Genomic DNA, 20,788 nt, shown 5'->3' with positions numbered 1-20,788 from the left:
ATCAGGAGATCACCAGCAAGGGTGAAGGGAAAAAGCGAGTGTATAGAAAGGGGCAAGCTTTTAGCTTCTCTTGTTATATGTACAGCCATCACAATCAGTTATGATTGAAAAATGGCTTTGAGCCAGAACAAGGGATGGGTCTAGGTTTAACTCAGAACACTCCCAAAAGGAGGAAGCACATATCCAATAAGCAAAACCACACATGCATAATTTTTAACAACACCCATTCACAACACACATACAAACAGATTATAGCATCCATTCATTTATTATGTATCTCAGGCTCACTTGCTTGGGACCCGTTTGGGTTAAGACAATGATGTTTACACAAATATTTATACATCTATGTAGATATAATTGCTGCAATCCTTATATACAAAGTGACTCATTTACATTTTCACCAAAATCCTGCCCAAATGTAGCAAAGAAGAATTTATTTGGGGAATTTAAAAGTTTCAAAAATTATAAAATTAACAGTGAATGGTAGGAAAAACTAAAAAACCTATATAAAGTCAGATTTTATTGAGCTAATAAAATAAAGAGCAATTAAGTTATTGTTTGAAAATATTTTTATTGTTTCCTTTTGACAACTTTTTAAAATACTATACAAAATTGCTTTTCAACTTCTTTGCTTTTGGGGATAGAACTTGGCTGTCAATTAGCAATTACTCCATAAGCTCCATTCTGCTCCCTCAAATCCATGGACCTGCTGGGGCCTTCTCAGCCAGGGAGAAGGTGCCTTCTCTGCTTTTTCACACTCTGAGGCCAGCGTTGCCTCAGGCTATAAGGAAAATGGAATATCCCCTACTTTATTCATGAACTTGGCCATCCTGTGGCTAAGGCAAGGTCATTGTCCCCCCAGATTATAGAAAGCTAAAGGAAAGTAGTGGAGAGTCAGTGTGGGGAGAGGGAGGACTGGTTATGTTACTTGTTCCCTTACTTAATAAGCATTCTGGTTTCCACCTCTTAGAGATGAGCTCCTAAACTATACTCACCCAAAGGTGGACTTGTTTATATAAGTTTATTCTGCATCCCACCCCCACCCAAACACCTGGCAGGTTGTGGCTGTGTCTAGCAAAATTACAAAACCTCAGTTGAGCCGGGCGCAGTAGCTCACGCCTGTCAATCCCAGCACTTTGGCAGGTGAGGCGGGCAGATCACCTGAGATAAGGAGTTCAAGACAAGTCTGGCCAACATGGTGAAACCCCATCTGGACTAAAAAATACAAAATTAGCCGGGCATGTTGGTGCATGCCTGTAATTCCAGCTACTCGGGAGGCTGAGGCAGGAGAATTGCCTGATCCTGGGAGGCAGAAGTTGCAGTGAGCCAAGATCACACCATTGCACTGCACTCCGGCCTGGGAGACAAGAGCAAAACTCCATCTCAAAAAAAAAAAAAAAAAAAAAAAAAAAAAAAAAAAAAAAAAAATCAGTTGTTATATCCTTCTACAAAACAATCTAGAATGAAAGGAGCTCAGAAGATGGTATCTGATAAAAATGAGGCTGGGGGAATATTACTGCAATAGGAAAACTTCACTGTTTTCTTTATGAAATGTGTAATAAATGATTCATCTTATCAAACTATTTTGCTATTCAACATGATACAGCCTGTGTGTGGTGCAATAAAGTAAGGTTTTTTTAACGATTATATTCTGACATCTAAGGAGTTACTTTCTGCGCACATCAATAAAATAGCTGATTTGCCATTTCCTTAGTATGTTGGTGGTCTCTAATGAACAGAACCTTTCTCATTACTGTACATTTATAGCATGACACACCAACCACTCAATAATATGCAATTAAGCCAAGAAAATGCAATTTTTTTATTAGGGAGCTTACAAAAGCTTACAGATGGATAAGACCAGCTCATACACAGAGCTCCTCGGGAGAAAAAAACGGGCTGCAGTGGTTTCAAGGGGAAACTCTTATGAGCTTTAATACTAAATCTTTCCAGGATCCTAAGGATTTTGTGAAAGGAAACCACTAGATTCAATTGTGCTGTGGCTCTCTTCTCAGCTTTTTGTAGCTGTTGGTCTTGCATGACTTAGCAAAAGGTTACACTCCATGTGTATTTATACAGCAAGCAAGGTATTTATACTTAATCAGAAACATGCCAAGGTTCAAAATGGAAAGTTTCTGAAATATCACATCTCGGTGGATGACTCAGGCCTATTCAGACACACCTGTTTTAGAAAATTCCTCTTGTTTTTTCCAAGGGCTATGCCTAAGGCATAAAGAGAAAAAGCACAAAGAGGAATCTCTCTGGGGTGCTACCTTGTCCATTTGGAAGCAGTACTTGGCTCTGGGGGCTTCTGGCAGTTTTGGATATTTTTGTTTGTTTGTTTGTTTTTTAAGATGAGTTTCATTCTTGTCGCCTAGGCTGGGGTGCAATGGTGTGGTCTCGGTTCACTGCAATCTGCCCTCCCAGGTTCAGGCAATTCTCCTACCTCAGCCTCCCAAGTAGCTGGGACTACAGGCAAGCACCACTATGCCCGGCTAATTTTGTATTTTTAGTAGAGACAGGGTTTCACCATGTTGACCAGGCTGGTCTCGAACTCCTGACCTCAGGGGATCCACCCATCTTAACCACCCAAAGTGTTGGGATTACAGGCATGAGCCACCACACCCAGCCTGGAACGTCCACTTTTTTTTTATAAGCATATTCATGAATCAATCAGCCCTCTACTAATTGCCTAAAAGGCTGTGTGAGCCATCTCCTAACTTCCTAAAGTCATCATCATCATCATCATCATCATCATCATCATCTCCAATTTAGGCATCGAGCTGATGCTTACACACATTATCTCAAACCTCATAACCAGTTAGGTACTATTCTGTATAATTTACACAGGAAGAAACTGATACTAGCAGATATGTGGATTCAAACACAGGTGAATCTGGCTTTAAAGTTTCTACTATTTCCTCTGCCATGCTCTTAAGGAATAAGATCAATATTTCCTAGGAGAGTTCCCCAATGCCTTGGATTCAGTGTCACTGATACCAGCCAACCCCTCCCTCCCAGCTAGCTACATGGAGATATCTTGGAGAGAGAAGGTGCCCAGAAGCCACCTTGCTTGAGCGGATGAAAGTTGTTTTCGGGCCTTGCTTCCTCGTTTCGACAACTCTCACTCCACTTTTAGTTATTTTTAGATGTGGCTCTTTGCCACCACAAAAGGAGAAGAGCATTCTTATTCTATGATGCTGGGGCTATGTTCAGTTGCACAGCCGTTTCCTACAGTAACAGGTACCCAGGATGAGGATTCCTGTTCCTGGTTTTCCTTTACCACCAGGGGGACCCCTGTTACAAGAACAGTGAATTGTGGAGGCAACCTCAGTAAAAATATTTGTCCTCACCCAGCACCAAACAGGAAACTGTCTTTCCTCTTCTTCAACCCCCATTGGTCACTAAGACTTGTCACCCACTTCCCTCCCCAGTCATTGGTCACTAAGACTTGTCACCCGCCCCCCTCAGCCAATATCTCTGAAATCCACCCCCTCTTTGCCATTTCTATAGCCAGCCCCTGACTGGTTCAGTCTTCACATCTTACCCCTGGGTTATTGCAATGGCTTCCTACAGGGCTGGCCTCCCTCCTGTCTTTCCCCTTCCCCTTCCCCATCTTCCGTCCTGAAGCCAGAGGGAGGTTTCACAATACCTGGTCATGGCATTCCTCTGTTTTATGACTTCATTTGATTGAGTAGAAGATAGAGCGCTTTAGCCCCTCTATACTCATCTGGATCCTTCACAACCTGGCCAATATAATAGCTGACCATCAGCCCTTAGAGTTATTCAGGCTTAATATACCCCAATTCATCCTGAAATTGTAAGGGGATCTTGAGTAGTTGTTTTGCTTCTATGACTTCCAACTGCTTCAGCAATATAATAATGATAACTGAGTGAGATAAACTATGGAAAACTTCTAGCACAGTTTCTGATCATATCATAAGATTTCCATCTGTGTTGGTGACAATGCACTTTTTACATTGATCATCATGGCAAGGTATATCATAGTATACCACATCATTAAAGCAATCTCTCCCAAGCAATATTGACAGTTGTTACCCTTCAAAATTGAGAGCTATCTCCCATGCCCTTTTCATTTTAAGTAAGCATTTTATTAGATTACAGCGAATGTCTTAATTTGGGTTTTGTCATATATACAACCTAAAGTAGGAATTTGAATGCACATGGTTTATTTGGTATATAGCCCCAAAAAATCTTGACAGGGAGTGAGGAAGTGAAGTGCAGGAGAGATCGGAGTCAATAAAGGGTGCATTAGCAAGCAAGTACCACTGCAGGCAATTAGAACTCAATCCTACTGAAGATCTCTGGAAATGGTATACAGAACACACATCAGGGAGTCAATTTTTTGGTCAGGTTCCTGACCAAAGATTGACTGGAGTGGTGTATAAATACCCCAACTCCCTTGATACCTCTGGCCTGCTGCTCTTACAGACAGACCTATTCTTACAACCAGGGAAAGTCCTTAAGCAGAGAGATGCAGTGACATCTAGGCCAGTATGCACTGAAATGGAAAGGCCTGAAGGGTCTCAGGGTACAGACACTGCCAAGAATCCAGGTGCTCTACATCCTAACCAACACTTGGTATTGTCAGTTTCTTTTTTCTTTTTTATTCTGTGATTGTAAAGTGATATGTTTGTTAGCCATTTTGGATATCTTATTTGTGAAGCACCTACTTGAGTCTTTTGCCTGTTTTTTAAACATGGGCTGTCTGGCTTTTTCACACAGATTTTTAGGGATTTTTTCTATATATAAGTACCTCATTGGATATATGCATTGCAGTATCTTATTCCAGTTGGTGACTTGTCTTTTTTCTGTTTAGTGGAGTGTCTTAATGAAAAGCTATTCTTTATGATTCATGGATTTTGTGTTCTGTTTAGGAAATCCTAGCCTTCATGTAGTCTTCCAAGTTGTCTTTGGAAATATTATTGCTTAATATTCTACATTTCGGTATATAATTCTGAATTCTACATTTCGGTATAAATTATATATGTATATATATATATCAGATAGATTCTCTCTCTGTTACCCAGACTGGAGTGCAGTGGTATGATCTCGGCTCACTGCAATCTCCACCTTCCAGGTTCAAGCAAGTCTCCTTCCTCAGCCTCCTGAGTAGCTAGTATTACAGGTACATCCTGAGTAGCTAGTATTACAGGTACAGGCTACTTTTTGTATTTTTAGTAGAGATGGGGTTTCACCATGTTGGCCAGGCTGATCTCGAACTCCTGACCTCCTGATCCACCCACCTCGACCTCCCAAAGTGCTGGGATTACAGGTGTGAGCCACTGCGCCCAGCCCTCCCTGAAATATTTTTATGTGTATAACATAAGATAAGGGTTGATTCACATATAGAGATAGATAGAAATAGATACAGATATTTACTAATAGAGACATGCTATTGATTAATCACCATTTATTTAAAAGACCATTTTTTCCCACTGCACTGAACTGACACTTTTATTGTAAGCCAAGAGGTCTTTTATACATTGGTCCATTGTTGAATCCTCAAGTTTTTACCATGTAACTAAATAGTCTTAGCCATACAGAAAGTAAGCTAATAAAAATAAACTAACTTAATCTAATAGTAAGTATAGCCAAAAACCCTAACATCACTCTTAGTGGTGAAATGTTAAAGCTGTCCTCCAGAGATGAGGAATAAAATAGAACGTTGACTATAATCATGTTTTTCAACCTTGTATAGGATATCTAATCTGTGTAATCAGGCAAGATACAGACATTTAAAGGTATAAGAATTAGAAAGGAAGAAATAAAACAGTCTATTCGTAGATGTCATGTTAGGGCATTTAGAAAATCCAAAAGATTATGCAGCTAAACTATTTTAAAAATGAATAAATACATTTAGCATAGGCCCAAGATAAAAATGAATTGTTTATATACTAGCAACAAAAAATAGAAAATGAAGTTTAAAATTGATTCCATTTGGTCACTATGAAAAGCACAAAATAGGAATAAATCACAGTAAAGATGTGCAAGACTTTCATGCCGAAAACCACAAAGCATCACTAAGAAAAATCTGAAAAACTATAGAGGGATCCGTCATGTTCAAGGTTTATGTCTCAATATTATGAAGATGTCAGTTTTTAAATTATCCAAACATTTAATGCAAAACCAAACAAATCTCAGGAGGCTTATTTGTGGAAACTGGTAACCTGATTCTAAAATTTACATGGAAATGTAAGGGACAAGAATAGCTAAGAAAATCTTGAAGAAGGAAAAAAAAAGTGCTAAAACATTATAAAAGCACCACGTATCAAAACCTTATAAAGGTGTATTATTAAGGCAATGTACTGGCATGAGGATAGACTGACTGAGGCTCCCTAGAAGGTGAAGGCTGTGTATTGATAGTCTTAGAAAGGTCCCAAGAGATTCTAATAGGCAGTCAGATGGAGAATCACTTTTGTAGCTCTAACTTTTACCTTCTTCCTTTCATCTACTTCTCCCTTTTGCTCTAGTTGGAATTTTCCCCTCTTCCTATACTCCTATAGCATTTTGTTTCCTTCTTTGTACTTAAAACACTGTATATTATACATACTTAACCCCCTCACCCCCGCCAACTACCTGAAGGCAAGAACTTTTTAAAAAATGTCTATACGGCCTGCCTAGTACCTAATATATGAAGTTCCTAAATAAGCATTCATGGACCGGCTTAAAGAACCACTAGTTCAATTATTGGTATGAACCCTGCCTTCATAAACCCCAACCTGTGCTGGATAAAAGTTAACACATTTCTTTGTCTGAAAACTACATATGCAACTTCCCAAAGACCAAAAATAAAAGATTTAAAATGACTTTCCTTAGTTGCTGTCTGAGGTTCTTATAATTTAACTTTCATGATAAAGGACTTGCAAATAGCATCAAACAGGAAGTACACGTAAGAAGGCACCTGCCAGGCTAAATTGATAACAGTGTAACAATCCCATTCATTTAAAAAGTGAGTGTGGAATTCTTGGCATCTGCCTACATTTGACTATTTGTTGTAACTTATGATATATGTCAGGTTTTGGCCTCTCAGTTCATAAAATGAAGAGGTACCGGTCCACAAGATGCCAGATAGAAGGGCTCCAGGTTGTTATTTTAAATCATTCTGGACAGGTATTGATTTGGAACCAAAAAATAAGGAAAGTGTATATTACAAGTTTAACCTAAAAGTCATGTAATTCAACTCTGATTCAGATCAATGAAGTCTCTAAAAAATCCTGGACATGTTGTCAGAGGTTGGCCAGTCACACTCTCCCAGGTCAGCCCATTTATATTTGGACAGTCCCAATTGCCAGAAAGCTCTTCCCTGGCCTTTGGTTACCACACAAATTATATTTAATTCATTTCACTCAAGACAGATCCCAAATATTTGAACAAATACCTGCTTGGTCTTTAATCCAATTAAATGGCCCAATTTCCTGCCACTGCTCTCCATATGACTTAATTTGAACCTACCTTGATCTCCTGGACACTCGCCCCCAATGTACTGCAGATAGTCTTAGAGAGTTGCATGATTCTGAGAACACAATGTTGTAGGAATGTTGTCACCAAGGAAAGTATAATAAGTTTCCAGCACCTTTTGTTATGAGCTTCTAGCACACTTTGTTGTGAGCAATGTTTCTGTTAATTTCGCCTGAGTTGATTGATTTCCTGCCTTAACTTCACACACTCAGCTTCTTAATGAGCTTTCAGTATTGGAGAAAAAATTTCAGTCTTTTTGTCTTGCTTTGCTAAACAGACATATCTCTCCAATATTACACCTGTACAGGTCATCTTTTACGTTTATGTTGCTATCCACTTTTTTCCATTAAACTCTATCCTATTATAATTATCCCAACCTGGATTTAAACATTTTGATTCAACTTAATAGCAATTGAACTATAATTTGTTCCAACCACAGATTGGATCAGCATCCATTCATTCCTTCATCTAAATTGTTGATCGCAGTGTAAAGTCAAGCACTGAGCACTCTATCATATAGTAGAGGTAACAAAATCCATTAATAAGCATCATTTGGAGGAACTTACTCAACCAGAAAAAAATTCATGTAAAATGATCTTCTAGACCACCGTTCTCCAGCTTGCCCATAAGAAAACAAAACTGAACTCTTCAAACACCTTGCTGAAAACCAGATGCCCAATGTCTGCAACATGCCCCTTTTGGTAACAGAAGACTTATGTCATTTTATCCTAAGAAGTTGCGATCCTTATGGAGAAAATTTCAGTGCAAATTGAAAATTCAGTTACCTTGTCAAAGAAGAATGAGGCTAACTCTCACTATACATTCGCCCCAGCAATGAAGCTGCGCTTTCAATAATTAATTCTATCTTCCCATCCTATTTTTAGCTGTATGTCTAACCCAGCTGAAATCACTTAGGTTGTTATGGCCTTCTGACTTTTGCCATTTCAACTTAGCAATATTCCTACTGATTACCTAACATACTTAACTGCCATTCTGTGGTCACTCCGAAATAGAAAGGCTCTGTTATGACTATCCTGGGGCTCTTCCATAAAGAGAAAGTCTTTGTGAATTGAATGCCTGCCCAGATCTAGACTGTCAAACACAAAAGAATCTTGTTCATAAGAAATATGAAAAAATCAAATTAGTGTTTGTTGATCAGGACAATTCTTTCCTACCAAGCAGGTGTGGGGCGGGAGCAGGACTGGTAGTTGGCTTAGCCAAGAAAAGAGATGAAACATAACTCAGAGACTCTGCGCCCAGTCTGTGCTCTTAACCTCTGAGTTATGTTTCATTCCTAATCCTAGCATTCTGGGAGGCCGAGGCATTTGAGAGGCCGAGACAGATCATTAGAGCCCAGGAGTTCAAGCTCAGCATGGGCAATATGGTGAAACCCTGTCTCTACCAAAAAAAAAAAAAGCTGGGCATAGTCATAGTGGCACAGACCTGTGGTCCCAGCTATTTGGGAGTCTGAGGCAGGAGGATCACCTAAACCTGGTAGGCCTAGGCTACGGTGAGTCATGCCACTGCACTCCTGCACTCCAGCCTGGGTGACCCAGCAAGACCCTGTCTCAAGAAAAGAAAAGAGAGAGAGCGCGCAGGCTCCGACTGCAGGGCCCGAAGATAGTCACTGACCCCACTGTAGATGCTGGCTTTGGGACCTTGGGCAACTTTCTTACTATGAATTTCTGTTTCTTCATTTATAAATTGGGGATAATAATTCCCTTTATTATCTACTTTAGTATGTGCCTTAGCAGGTTATTCTGATAATTAAAAAAAATTTAAGTGCACCTAAAGCATAACACATAACAAGAGTTCAACTGATGTTAGCTGCTACTATACCATGCATTCAACAAGATAACTTCTGATTTGATTGTAGCTCTCCAAATAGGTTTGCATACAGAAATAGGTGGGCTAACTAGTCATATTTCTACACTGTACATTTCTGTACTATTTTAACTATTTAGTTATAGCTAAATCTTAAAATATCAATTTCATGAGAGCAGGAATTTTTCTCAGCTTTCTTTCGTGCACTCTTTCCAGCATCTAAAACACTCTATAGCACATAATAGGTACTTAATTCAAATTCATCGAATGAATGGGTAAGTGAATCTAGCTTCCTGTTTGTCCACATTCACCATCTCTTCAGGTTGCTTAAGTGGGTTTAGGTAGGAAAAAAAAGAGAGAGAAACTCTGGGTAGAATACTTAGCACTGCCTGACACCTAGATACATGTTTGACAAACAGTAGCTATTATGTTCACATGACTTGGGGCAGGTTTACTGAAGGGAGCTGAAGAGATATGGATAGATGGAAACAAGATGCAAAACATATGGGCTTGTTCTACTCATAGAGCTTTCAGTATGGAGGGGAAGCAGACAAATGCTACTAAAAGGAAGTGTACAGGATAATATGAGAACACAAAACACTGGGCACTATCCAGATGAGAAGGGTGGGGAAGCCTTCTCTGACAAACTAACTTCTAAATGGAGACCGAAAAGATGGAGACTTTTACCTTTTTAGATAGGTAAAGCAAGTGATGGAGAAAACGACCCCAGACATCCAGATCAACTTGTGCAAGGCCCTGAGATAAGAAGGGTATTGTTTTTCTCAGAACAGAGAGAAGCCAGTTGAAATGCATACGTGCAACAGAAAATGAACTATTAGGTTGGTGCAAAAGTAATTGCAGTTTTCGCCATTAAAAGTAATATAAGGGCCTGGCGCGGTGGCTCACGCCTGTAATCCCAGCACTTTGGGAGGCCGAGGTGGGCGGATCACGAGGTCAGGAGATCAAGACCATCCTGGCTAACACGGTGAAACCCCATGTCTACTAAAAATACAAAAAGAATTAGCCCAGGCATGGTGGCAGGCACCTGTAGTCCCAGCTACTCTGGAGACTGAGGCAGGAGAATGGCGTGAACCCAGGAGGCAGAGCTTGCAATGAGCCAAGATTGAGCCACTGCACTCCAGCTTGGGCGACAGAGCGAGACTCCGTCTCAAAAAAAAAAAAAAAAAAAAAAAGTGATATAAGGTCAGACATCCCAGCCTGGACAACATGGCAAAACCCCATCTCTACAAAAAAATACAAAAATTAGCTGTGTGTGGTGGCAGCACACGTGTGGTCCCAGCTACTCAGGCTGAAAGGAAACGATTGTTTGAGCCTGGGATGTCGAGGCTGCAGTGAGCCAAGGTGGCGCCACTGCACTTCAGCCTGGGCAACAAAGTGAGACCCTGTCTCAAAAATATAGAAAAGGCCAGACATCTGCAGAAGCAGGACTACAAAAGACCTTGTAGGTCATGCTAAGAATTTAGCTAAGAGAGCGTGAAGTGTTTGAATGGATTGCAGAGCTGGGATCTAACACATCAGGATTGATTTTTTCTTTTTTTTTTTCATGATCCTGGCTGCTCTCAGGAGAATTGAGGACAGGTTGTACACATCACTTGACCACAGCCCAACAAAGCTGGTGAGACGAGCAGAAGGAGGGTTTGAAGGTTTGCTGTAGCCAGCACCGTCTCAGCACACACACCAAGGGGCTCGGTCAGGGCATTAAGAAACATTTCTTTTCTTTTTTTTTTTTGAGACCGAGTCTCATTCTGTCGCCCAGGTTAGAGTGCAGTGGCGTGATCTCAGCTCACTGCAACCGCCGCCTCCTGGGTTCAAGTGATTCTGGTGCCTCAGCCTACCAAGTAGCTGGGATTACAGGCATGTGCCACCGTGCCCAGCTAATTTTTGTGTTTTTTTAGTAGAGATAGGGTTTCACGATGTTGGCCAGTCTGGTCTTGAACTCCTGGACCTCAGGAGATCCACCCGCCTTGGCCTCCCAAAGTGCTGATTACAGGCATGAGCCACTTTGCCCAGCAATGAAGCATGATTTCTCATTGGCCAAATTAACCACCGATGCAGGAAGACCAATTTTCTCCTCCAGTGAGGAATTCTAGCTGTCAAAGAAAAAAATGGAAAGGGTAGACAAAGAGACTGGTTTGTCCTTTTTATGCCTATCAAGGTGTTATTTGTGTTCTCCCAGATGCCAACAGTAAAAATAGGCACAAAAAGCTTCCTTGATTTGTCTTTCTTCCAGATGGCTCAAAGGGTAGTCAAATATCAACCTTGTTCATCCGCACAACCCTAAGAGGTGGGAAAGCAGATCTTTTAATTCCCTGTCTCATCCCACTCCCCTCCTGCCCACTCCGTTCACTTTACAGATGGAAACCCTGAATCACTGACAAACTAAGTGACCACAAAAGGTTATTGTCAGAGATAAAACTAGGATTAAAACTGGTTTCATAATTCCAAACCTTCATTCCCTCATACCCATATTAGACACAAAAGGCTCTGAACAGGAAGGAGTTCTCTTACAGAAATACCCTCTTCCAATGTATACTCTTACAATGAATCTTTCTGCTTACATGGAAATTGATAGTAGGGGGTAACTCAAGCCTCCCAACTTGACACAGAGGAGCTACCCTGAGATCCAGTCTATATCTAACTGCTCACTGGGCATCTAAACCTTGATGTCCCATAAGCATCTCCAACTCATCATACCTAAAACTGAAACCATTATCATTCCCACACCAATCCTGTTTCTCTTTCTGCATTTCTTGCCTCAATACGGCTTTTCCTCTAGACATCCACCTCCTCCTTCTACCTCAGCCTCCACATCTCATTAATCAGAATGCCCAATGCATTTCACTTCTCAGATCACTCCCTGGGTCACCCCCAACTCATCCCCATTGCTCTCGTTTTTGCATCAGCTGAAATCTGAATCATTGAGGTAGCCTCTGGTGGTTCTCTCTTAGTGCTGTCCAATGCCTTTCTATACCTCCTCCATCTTCCTCACTGCCACCCTAACTATAGACCCTGTGACTGTTGTTTAAATCTCCCAATGACCATTCTGAGATACTTTCATGAGAAGTCAAGCCTTAGCACTGTACCACCATCTTTTCATGATGTGGCCCCCTGCCTACCTCTCGGATATCCTCGTCTGGAATTTTTCCCCTTACTCCACCTGTACCATATGACTTGCTGGTCTCTGGCACAAGACCCAACCTCCATCACCTCTGACAACTTCTCCTCACTCTGGCTTCCTCGCTGTTCTCTAACCACCAGGGTGGATACCTGCTTAGGACCCTAACCCTGGCCATTCCCTCTGGGTAAAAGGTCTGAGACCCTGTGCATGGTTAATTAACTTACCTTCTTGGAGACTCCTCAGATGTTACCTTCTCAGTGAGGTTTATCCTGGCCACTCTATTCAATGTTCACACCGGCCCCACCCCTGGCACTCCAGGTCCTTCTGACCACCTTAATTTTTTTCATGTCACCTCTGAACAGGCTATGTGTTTACCTACTATGTTCATTGCTCACTGTCTGTGGCCCCACTGCCCCATCCTCACCCCTACCTCTAGAAAACAAGCTCCAGGATGGCAGGGATTTTTGTCTCATTAAATTCATATTCCAAGCACCCAAAATAGTGCCTGGCAAATAGCAGGTGCCCAACACATTCTTTTGTTGAATAAATTGGATGCATAAATATACATGTTATTTTATATATGTTTTCATATATTCTTCCTTAAATCTAGAATAACCTAATTCATATCCTATTCACTCTCATCTACAGTGTCATTGACACTTTTTTACATTTCTTTCTTTCTTTTTTTTTTTTTCTTTTTTGAGACGAGGTTTCACTGATGTTGCCTAGGCTGGAGTGCAATGGTGTAATCTCGGCTCACCGCAACCTCCGCCTCCCAGGTTCAAGCGATTGTCCTGCTTCAGCCTCCCGAGTAGTTGGGATTATAGGCATGTGCCACCAAGCCTGGCTAATTTTTAGTAGAGACGAGGTTTCTCCATGTTGGTCAGGCTGGTCTCGAACTCCTGATATTAGGTGATCCAACAGCCTTGGCCTCCCAAAGTGCTGGGATTACAGGTGTGAGCCACCGCACCTGGCCTACTACAAACATTTCTTGTTTACCTATTGGTCTCCCCTATGTCTTGGGTCAGAGGGTGCGTCTTAGGTTATCTTTCTATGCTCTCTCCTCATATATACCAGAAAGTAAAAGTCACTTAAATATTTGTCAAACTCAACTGACGTGATTAATGTTACCTTCTAGGCAAAGGACCTAAACACACAGATCAGATACAAGCTCTGATCGTAATTGCACAGAAGAGCTCATTTCAGAGCCATAGACACCTCCGCTCCATAAATTCTTTTGCTTAAAATGGGAGGTACTATTGCATCAGTTTGGATAACAGTTGAGGCAGAGGCTAATGTTTTTTTTTTTTTTTTTTTTGAGACGGAGTCTCGCTCTGTCGCCCAGGCTGGAGTGCAGTGGGCAGATCTCAGCTCACTGCAAGCTCCGCCTCCTGGGTTTACGCCATTCTCCTGCCTCAGCCTCCCAAATAGCTGGGACTACAGGCACCCGCCACCTCGCCCGGCTAGTTTTTTTTCTTTTTTTTTTTTGTATTTTTTAGTAGAGACGGGGTTTCACCATGTTAGCCAGGATGGTCTCGATCTCCTGACCTCGTGATCCGCCCGTCTCGGCCTCCCAAAGTGCTGGGATTACAGGCTTGAGCCACCGCACCTGGCCGAGGCTAATGTTTTAAAATTCTGTTTTGCCGGGACTTCAGAAAACACAATTTAGTGTTGAATAGCTGGTCTCAGACCAGATGGTTGGTATATTCTGATTTTTAGAACTGGGGACGCTCCCTGACTAAAAATAAAGTAGTGGAAAGGGAGGGTGGAATCACTATTACTTAGTTATTTACCTATTGGCAGGACACTATGCCAGTGATTTTGTATCTATTAACTCTTTTTATCCTCAAAATAAATATGTGAGGCACACTGTCATTTACACGTTACAGATAAGTAACCTGAGGTTCAGGAAATTAAACAAGTTGTCCAAGATTACACAGCAGAACTGAAATCTGATAAATCCCCTATGCCACAAATCCAAGCACCATGTTGCCCGTGTTTCCCCAGCACCGTGTTGCCCGTGTTTCCCCAGCACCGTGTTGTCCGTGTTTCCCCGGCACCGTGTTGTCTCTGCCCACTGTGTGGTAGTTACGTTCTTGGAATCACTTTCCTGTACATAATGGACTCATATACCTATTTTGCTATCTTTGCATCTTTAGCATTTGGTTCTTTTATGACCATTGTGGAATATTTTCTGTAACTCACACATTCTTTTAGAGTTCAGAGCTTACAGGACTATGGAACCTAATGAAGTCTAGCACAAACCCATGAGTGCCACAAAGTGTCACACACATGTCAATCAAGTCCACGGGCCTGCTATAAAGAAGTGCCCCTTCCAATGAGCTACCTGGAAAGGTGCACCTACACTTGCCAGGGTGGACTGATCGACTGGCATTGAACACTGATTAGGAAGTAGCTCTGGATTCAAACTTTCGCATTTCCTCTCAAGGATTTCTCATTTTCTCAGGCAAAACAAAACAAAACCCAAACAAACAGAAAAACACAAAAATAGATGGAGTAGGCATCCAGGAAAAGTGGGAGTAATAAAGGGAAATGCACTGCTGGATTACACTGTGAATAGCCAGAGCACAGGCCGTGCCATGCCGCAGGACTGGACAGAGAACAATCTAGTCAAAAGCATAGGAAGAACAGTTATCATCCTTTAGGGAGGGTTGTTTAAGAGCAGCAGACTTACCGAAACACTCAGAAGTCTATTCCACAGAAAAAACTGTGTTCAATTCTGTTACAGCCATCACTGCTGTGACCACTGAGGTGAAGGGCAGAGGAGGGAAAGGCTGTCATAGAACCAAAGACCACATTCAAAAACTAATTACTGGATCCACTGACTTAATTCCAACCAGGAAAAGCACCAGGAAAGACATTTAGTGATTCACAAGCTCAGTTGAGTAGAAACTTAAAGATGGCAATGATGTAGCTAGCCCCCAAGGTCAAAAGTGGAAAATGCTTGCTATGGGCAAGGCAGAGGGCACTTCGAGAAGCTTCACCTCCGGGACTTGCTGGGCACTCTCAAGACAAGGGCGAGCAAAGCTCTGTCTCCAACCAGGGAACATCAGTCTGTGGATCTACCGATCACTGTGGATGGTCTCTATTTTGACACCCTGTCATTTGTCTCTGTCACTAGTGACCTTTGGAGTAAAATGCTCATTCAATTTTATCACTAGGAGAGGCTCCAGAGATTTATCTAATCCCCCCCACCCCCCGTTTTACTGATGAAGCTTCTCAGACATAGACAGATGAAGGGAATCCAATTTTTCAACTTTTATGAGAACATGAAGTACAATAACAGAAAATATATTATGGATGGTTCGCGGTAGCGGTATATTTGCATACTCGACTGGGTTCACCCCAGGAGTACACCTGTATTTGTCAGAGCATGTGTTCTAATATGGAATTTGGAAAAATATGATCAGTTGATGGCTCAGAAAATAATGTTTGAAAAAATAAAATGTTCAGAAAGTCGGGTTTGGCATTTGCATGCATGCTGAGGTACACAAGCTAGGGAAGAAAAGAGAATAGAAACATGTCTTACTCCTTTTCTCATTTCTTAACTTTCATGGAGACGTGTGTTTTGAGGGGGAACTTGTGCTCATCTGGAGAGTCCACAAGAGCTTTTCTTTTTTCTTTTCCTTTTTGTTTTTGTTTTTATTTTTGTTTCGTTTGTTTGTTTTGAGACAGAGTCTTGCTGTTTCCCAGGCTGGGGTGCAGTGGCCTGGTCTCGGTTCCCTGCAACCTCCACCTACCTAGGTTCAAGCAATTCTCCTGCCTCTGCTCCCCACGTACCTGGATTTAGAGACATGTACCACCACGCCCGGCTAATTTTTATATTTTTGTTAGAGACGGGGTTTCACCAGGTTGGCCAGGCTGGTCTCGAATTCCTGGCCTCCTGTGATCTGCCCGTCATGGCCTCCCAAAGGGCTGGGATCACAGGCATTAGCCACGGTGCCCAGCCCCACATAAGCTATTGATAAAGGTAACAACAGAAAAAAATACAGATAGTGAAGAAGGGGCAAGAAGTGCATGTGTACAGAACAAAGTGAATTAGAATGTAGCAGGTCACCTAGACTTTTCATGACTATAACAGCTTAAGAGTGCTCTTTGAAAAACTGACCTAAATAAATTATATCCATATATATTATAATACATATATTATATGTATTATATAATACATGGATATATTATAATTGTATATTATAACACATATCCATGTAGCTTCACTAGTGGCTGGGGCTGGGAGAATGAGCATGAGAGATTCTGGAGAAGTAGAGAGAAGATAATGAAGGAGACTGCTGCCCGAGGAGCCACAGTGGCAGCTGGGAGAGGGCATCTGGGACAGCAAATATCTAGGAGCCCCAGAAAAGAAGGGCTGGTGGAGTGAGCTGCAGCTCGCATTGTCCTTCCTCCTGAAAGCTGCTTCCTCCACCCCGGAGGAGAGAGTTTCTCAGTCTTTCCCTGGGGTCAGACACCGGTGGAATTAATGAAGCAGGAGGGAAAGAAAATGGCAAGGAGATCTCAGGAGCCCTCTTTGTGTAAGGAGAGTAAAATCCACAATAAACTCAGGAAACTCATAAAGAGAGCAGAAGAGAATAGCAAGCCTTTGTATTAGGCACAGCTCTTTGTCTACACTGAAAATAGAAACAGGCAAACTAAAGTGCCTGCAGGTTGCCTTTCTCCTTCCTTATTCTTTCTTCCTTCATGCAGTGCTTAACTTTGCAAACATCCGGATCCTAAAAGGACATTAAATATTGGTTGATGGAGTCTTAAAATCCAGGAGCAACCCAGAAATGTTTACAAAGGGTGCCTGAGAAACTCCTAATTCTAAAAGCATTGCAAGTTTAGTATTCCTCAGATAAAGGTAACCAGAGCCTGTAAACCTTTCCTAAACTAAGTAAAACATTGCTTGATCCTAAAACGTGAGCAGTGATTTGGGGATGTTTTCTTGTATTATTGGCATTATAGACAACATTAGAGATAAAATTCATTACTAGTAAGGAAAAATCTTTTTTTTTTTAGCATTACCTTATCCCCACTTACACAATTAAAAGGGGGTGTGCGTTAACAGAGCTTGTTCAGATAATGAGCTTGCTCACTACTTAAACTTTCTGTCCCCGTGTATCTTTTTATTCACCGGCCTGTTATCTGCATCACGTACCAGGGGGCTTTTTTAAACTGAATGTTGCCTCCTCCATTTTGCAGAAAGCAATGAGAACGGCAGCACTGGAACACCTGCATTGTATCAATAAAGGGATAGAGAGGAGACTGAAGCTCAAGAGCTAGTAAATTTGAATTTGTACATTCAGTTATTGCCTGTGTGCCCCCTGTCCCCAAACTCATATTCATCTTCTGAAAAAGGCAGCTGAGAACCCAGCACTTTTGACTGCTTTTTGTTTTCTTTTGTATTTCTCTTTCCCATTAGAGGTTCAATGTGTGGGAATTATGACTCTTCTGGTCACTGTGCGTGCATGTGAGCAGGGGGTATTATTTACTGTGTACTAAAATATAATTTGTGTATGTGTTTCTCCCCAGATAGCTACATTATTGGCTACTTGACAAGCAACCCCGTATACTTATTATCTTCAAAATCCAAGCAGATAGCAAAAAGCTCACCACAGAGCAGAAAATGAATGGATTGCTTTTTTTAAAAAAGTGAATGACCGATTGAATGAATGAATGAATGAATACATTTATTGTCTGTAGTTGAACCTGCTTGTAGGCCCTACATAGTGCCAATAGATCCTACAAATTCGCATTTCATATTGGCAACTCCACCTGCTATTGTTTGATTTGGGAGCTGTTCTATTTACACAGTGAATACATACTGAAATATAAACAGAAATATCTTACTTCTGTATATTTTGGGTTGTAACCATTCACCACGTATTACAACAGTCTTTTTTTTTCTTCCTGACTCCTCCAGGACAGAACATTATTCCATCCTGTGAGCAACAGCTGCATGGATTGCAACCCCGCAGAGAAGAAGATTGTCATGGCCAGATGTGACCCTCTCTCTGAGACTCAGCAGTGGATTTTTGAACACATTAATATGACTGTTTTAGAAAAACTTAACCACCATGCCAGCTCCTAGAAAGAAGGAAGGAAGAAAGAGTGATTACCTACAGATCATAAATGAAATTTTAGCCAGCATCTGGGTCGAAGGAGTCAGGAATAACATTTCCTCGATCCAGGAAGGCTGGTTTAAAGATTTGTAAATGCCATGTCAAAGTAGGTTGTTTTGAAGAACTTCCTGCATCTGAAGAACTTGGCTGAGAATCTCACCAGCTGCTTCTGAGAACTCGAGACTAGCAGTTCCCTTGCTGGCCAAGGGCAAAGATAATTTAGGGACTTTTCAAAACAACTGCTGAGCTAATAAATCCTAGCATTTCTCAGGTCAAATCCTGCAGTAGTGAGTAGCTATGAATGGATCCTATTAACTGGGTGGGAGGGGGGTGAAAACGGAGTGCATGACTGCTCTGACAACCTGAGGATATCACAGGTTTAGAACTAGCCACGCTTAAAGGGTGAGCTGTACTCTTTGGTGCCATTCTCTGACTAAGAATGGGTTAAGCAGGTTTAACCCTTAAAAGTGCTGCAGATGATTTCAGAGTGCTCATACTATTCTGTTTGTTTTTTGTTTTTTGTTTTTAAGTGAGGGTGCAATATCTAATGTAAGACTTCAATTACATAATGAAATGGACATCCAGTGTTCCCATTCTTTCGTTTATATTTGCCTTTTTGTTTTTTCAGAGCAAAGGTTTCTTATTGTTTGTGGAAGTTCATGCTCCTTGAATCCACTGGATTTCTAATTCAGTGCCCTTCTATGAATCCAGTTAAAAACAAAAATAAAACAAAAATCTGTGCTCTCAAGTTACTCCAAAGAAAGATCTCACAGAAGCAGCAAAACCATATAAGATTTAGGAGAGGGACTTCCCTGGGAAATCTATTTTTACTTTTCTATTATTTTTAAAACCTTAAAAGTCTGATATTTGTCCAGTCATAATTTTTATTAAGCAAGGAAATGGAGTGAGGTTGATGTAATTAGTTTAGGAGATTCTTAAACCCAAATAAATCTACACTCCAAGTGATATGTGAAAATGGCTTGGTTCACTTCAATTCTGTTTAATCAGTGGTGGGAGCATAGAAGTGGTTTCATTTGTTCGTTTATTTGGGTTTTGCTTTTGTTTTTTATTTTTTTTTCTCGTCATTCTTTTGTAGTGTTGATATTAATGATGTTCTTTTATTTGGAAGCTCATAAAAGGAATTACCATTAATAAAGGGTTTCTGACACCATTTTCTGTTAATGGGACAATATTTCAGGGATGAAGAAAGGAATGCTCTGAAAACTAAATGGAACAATTAATCCTTAAAACAATTTTTTACTGTTCAATAATATCAGGATGGGTATTATTATACAGGTATCAAGATGGTTCTCGAGAAAAAAGAATCATGTTTATTACACATCTCTTAAGTTTTTTCAGTATAAAAGTGTTTTAACTTTGCTTTCTTTTTGTTTTTTGTTTGAAGTTGGTTTTCCTGTTAATAAAAATTTATATAACATCTTGGATCTAGAGCATTAAATTTTAGAACTGGGAAGACTCCTAGGATCCAATCCCTTTGCTTCTTCAGATGAATAATAACAGCCCAGAAAGGCCCAACTCCTGGCCAGGCTGATGTCTTCTGGGCCGTATTCCTGTGTTTTTCATCTTGTGCTGTGTTGACTCACTCTGTTACCAAAGCTGGTTCTGGATTTTACTGTGATTTAACTTGAGATTTTCAATCACTAGCTGAGAAAACTATGCCTCCCTGGGGATGCCCACTAAAGTAATATCCACATTCAGAAACTGAAGTACAGTACATGAAGCCTCTTCTTGTACATGTTCATGATTTTGTTATCTCCCTGAAACCTAATGAAAATGTCTAGTTAAACTACCAGGCCAATAGTTGGGGAAGAGTTATCTCATTATCTTTACTGATTTTTCAAGCATTCTTTTGAAGAGTTATTTTTTTTCTTTCTTTTTTTTTTTTTTTTTTAATTATACTTTAAGTTCTGGGATACATGTGGAGAATGTGCAGGTTTGTTACATAAGTATACACATGCCATGGTGGTTTGCTGCACCCATCAAACCCTCATCTACATTAGGTATTTCTCCTAATGCTATCCTTCCCTCGGTCCCCTACCCCCTGACAGGCCCCAGTGTGTGATGTTCCCCCAGTGTTTGATGTTCCCCTCCCTGTGTCCATGTGTTCTCGTTGTTCAGTTCCCACTTATGAGTGCAAATATGTGGTGTTTGGTTTTCTGTTCCTATGTTAGTTTGCTGAGAATGGTGG

General features: G+C 40.9%; 1 protein-coding gene across 1 annotated transcript in view; it reads left to right on the top strand.

The window, feature by feature from the left end:
• GALNTL6 (polypeptide N-acetylgalactosaminyltransferase like 6) overlaps nucleotides 1-18,548 on the top strand; it is a 1,222,618-nt gene extending 1,204,070 nt beyond the window's left edge. Inside the window, exon 11 of the mRNA XM_023226155.2 lies at nucleotides 18,381-18,548. Coding sequence (XP_023081923.1) covers nucleotides 18,381-18,548 — 168 coding nt within the window. The remainder of the gene's footprint in view (nucleotides 1-18,380) is intronic.
• Nucleotides 18,549-20,788: the final 2,240 nt, after the last annotated feature.

This window comes from Piliocolobus tephrosceles, chromosome 3 (genome assembly GCF_002776525.5).
Source record: "Piliocolobus tephrosceles isolate RC106 chromosome 3, ASM277652v3, whole genome shotgun sequence".
In the NCBI taxonomy this organism is placed as follows: domain Eukaryota; kingdom Metazoa; phylum Chordata; class Mammalia; order Primates; family Cercopithecidae; genus Piliocolobus; species Piliocolobus tephrosceles.
The sequence above is the reverse complement of the archived record's forward strand: the minus strand, read 5'-3'. Positions and strand labels throughout refer to the sequence as shown.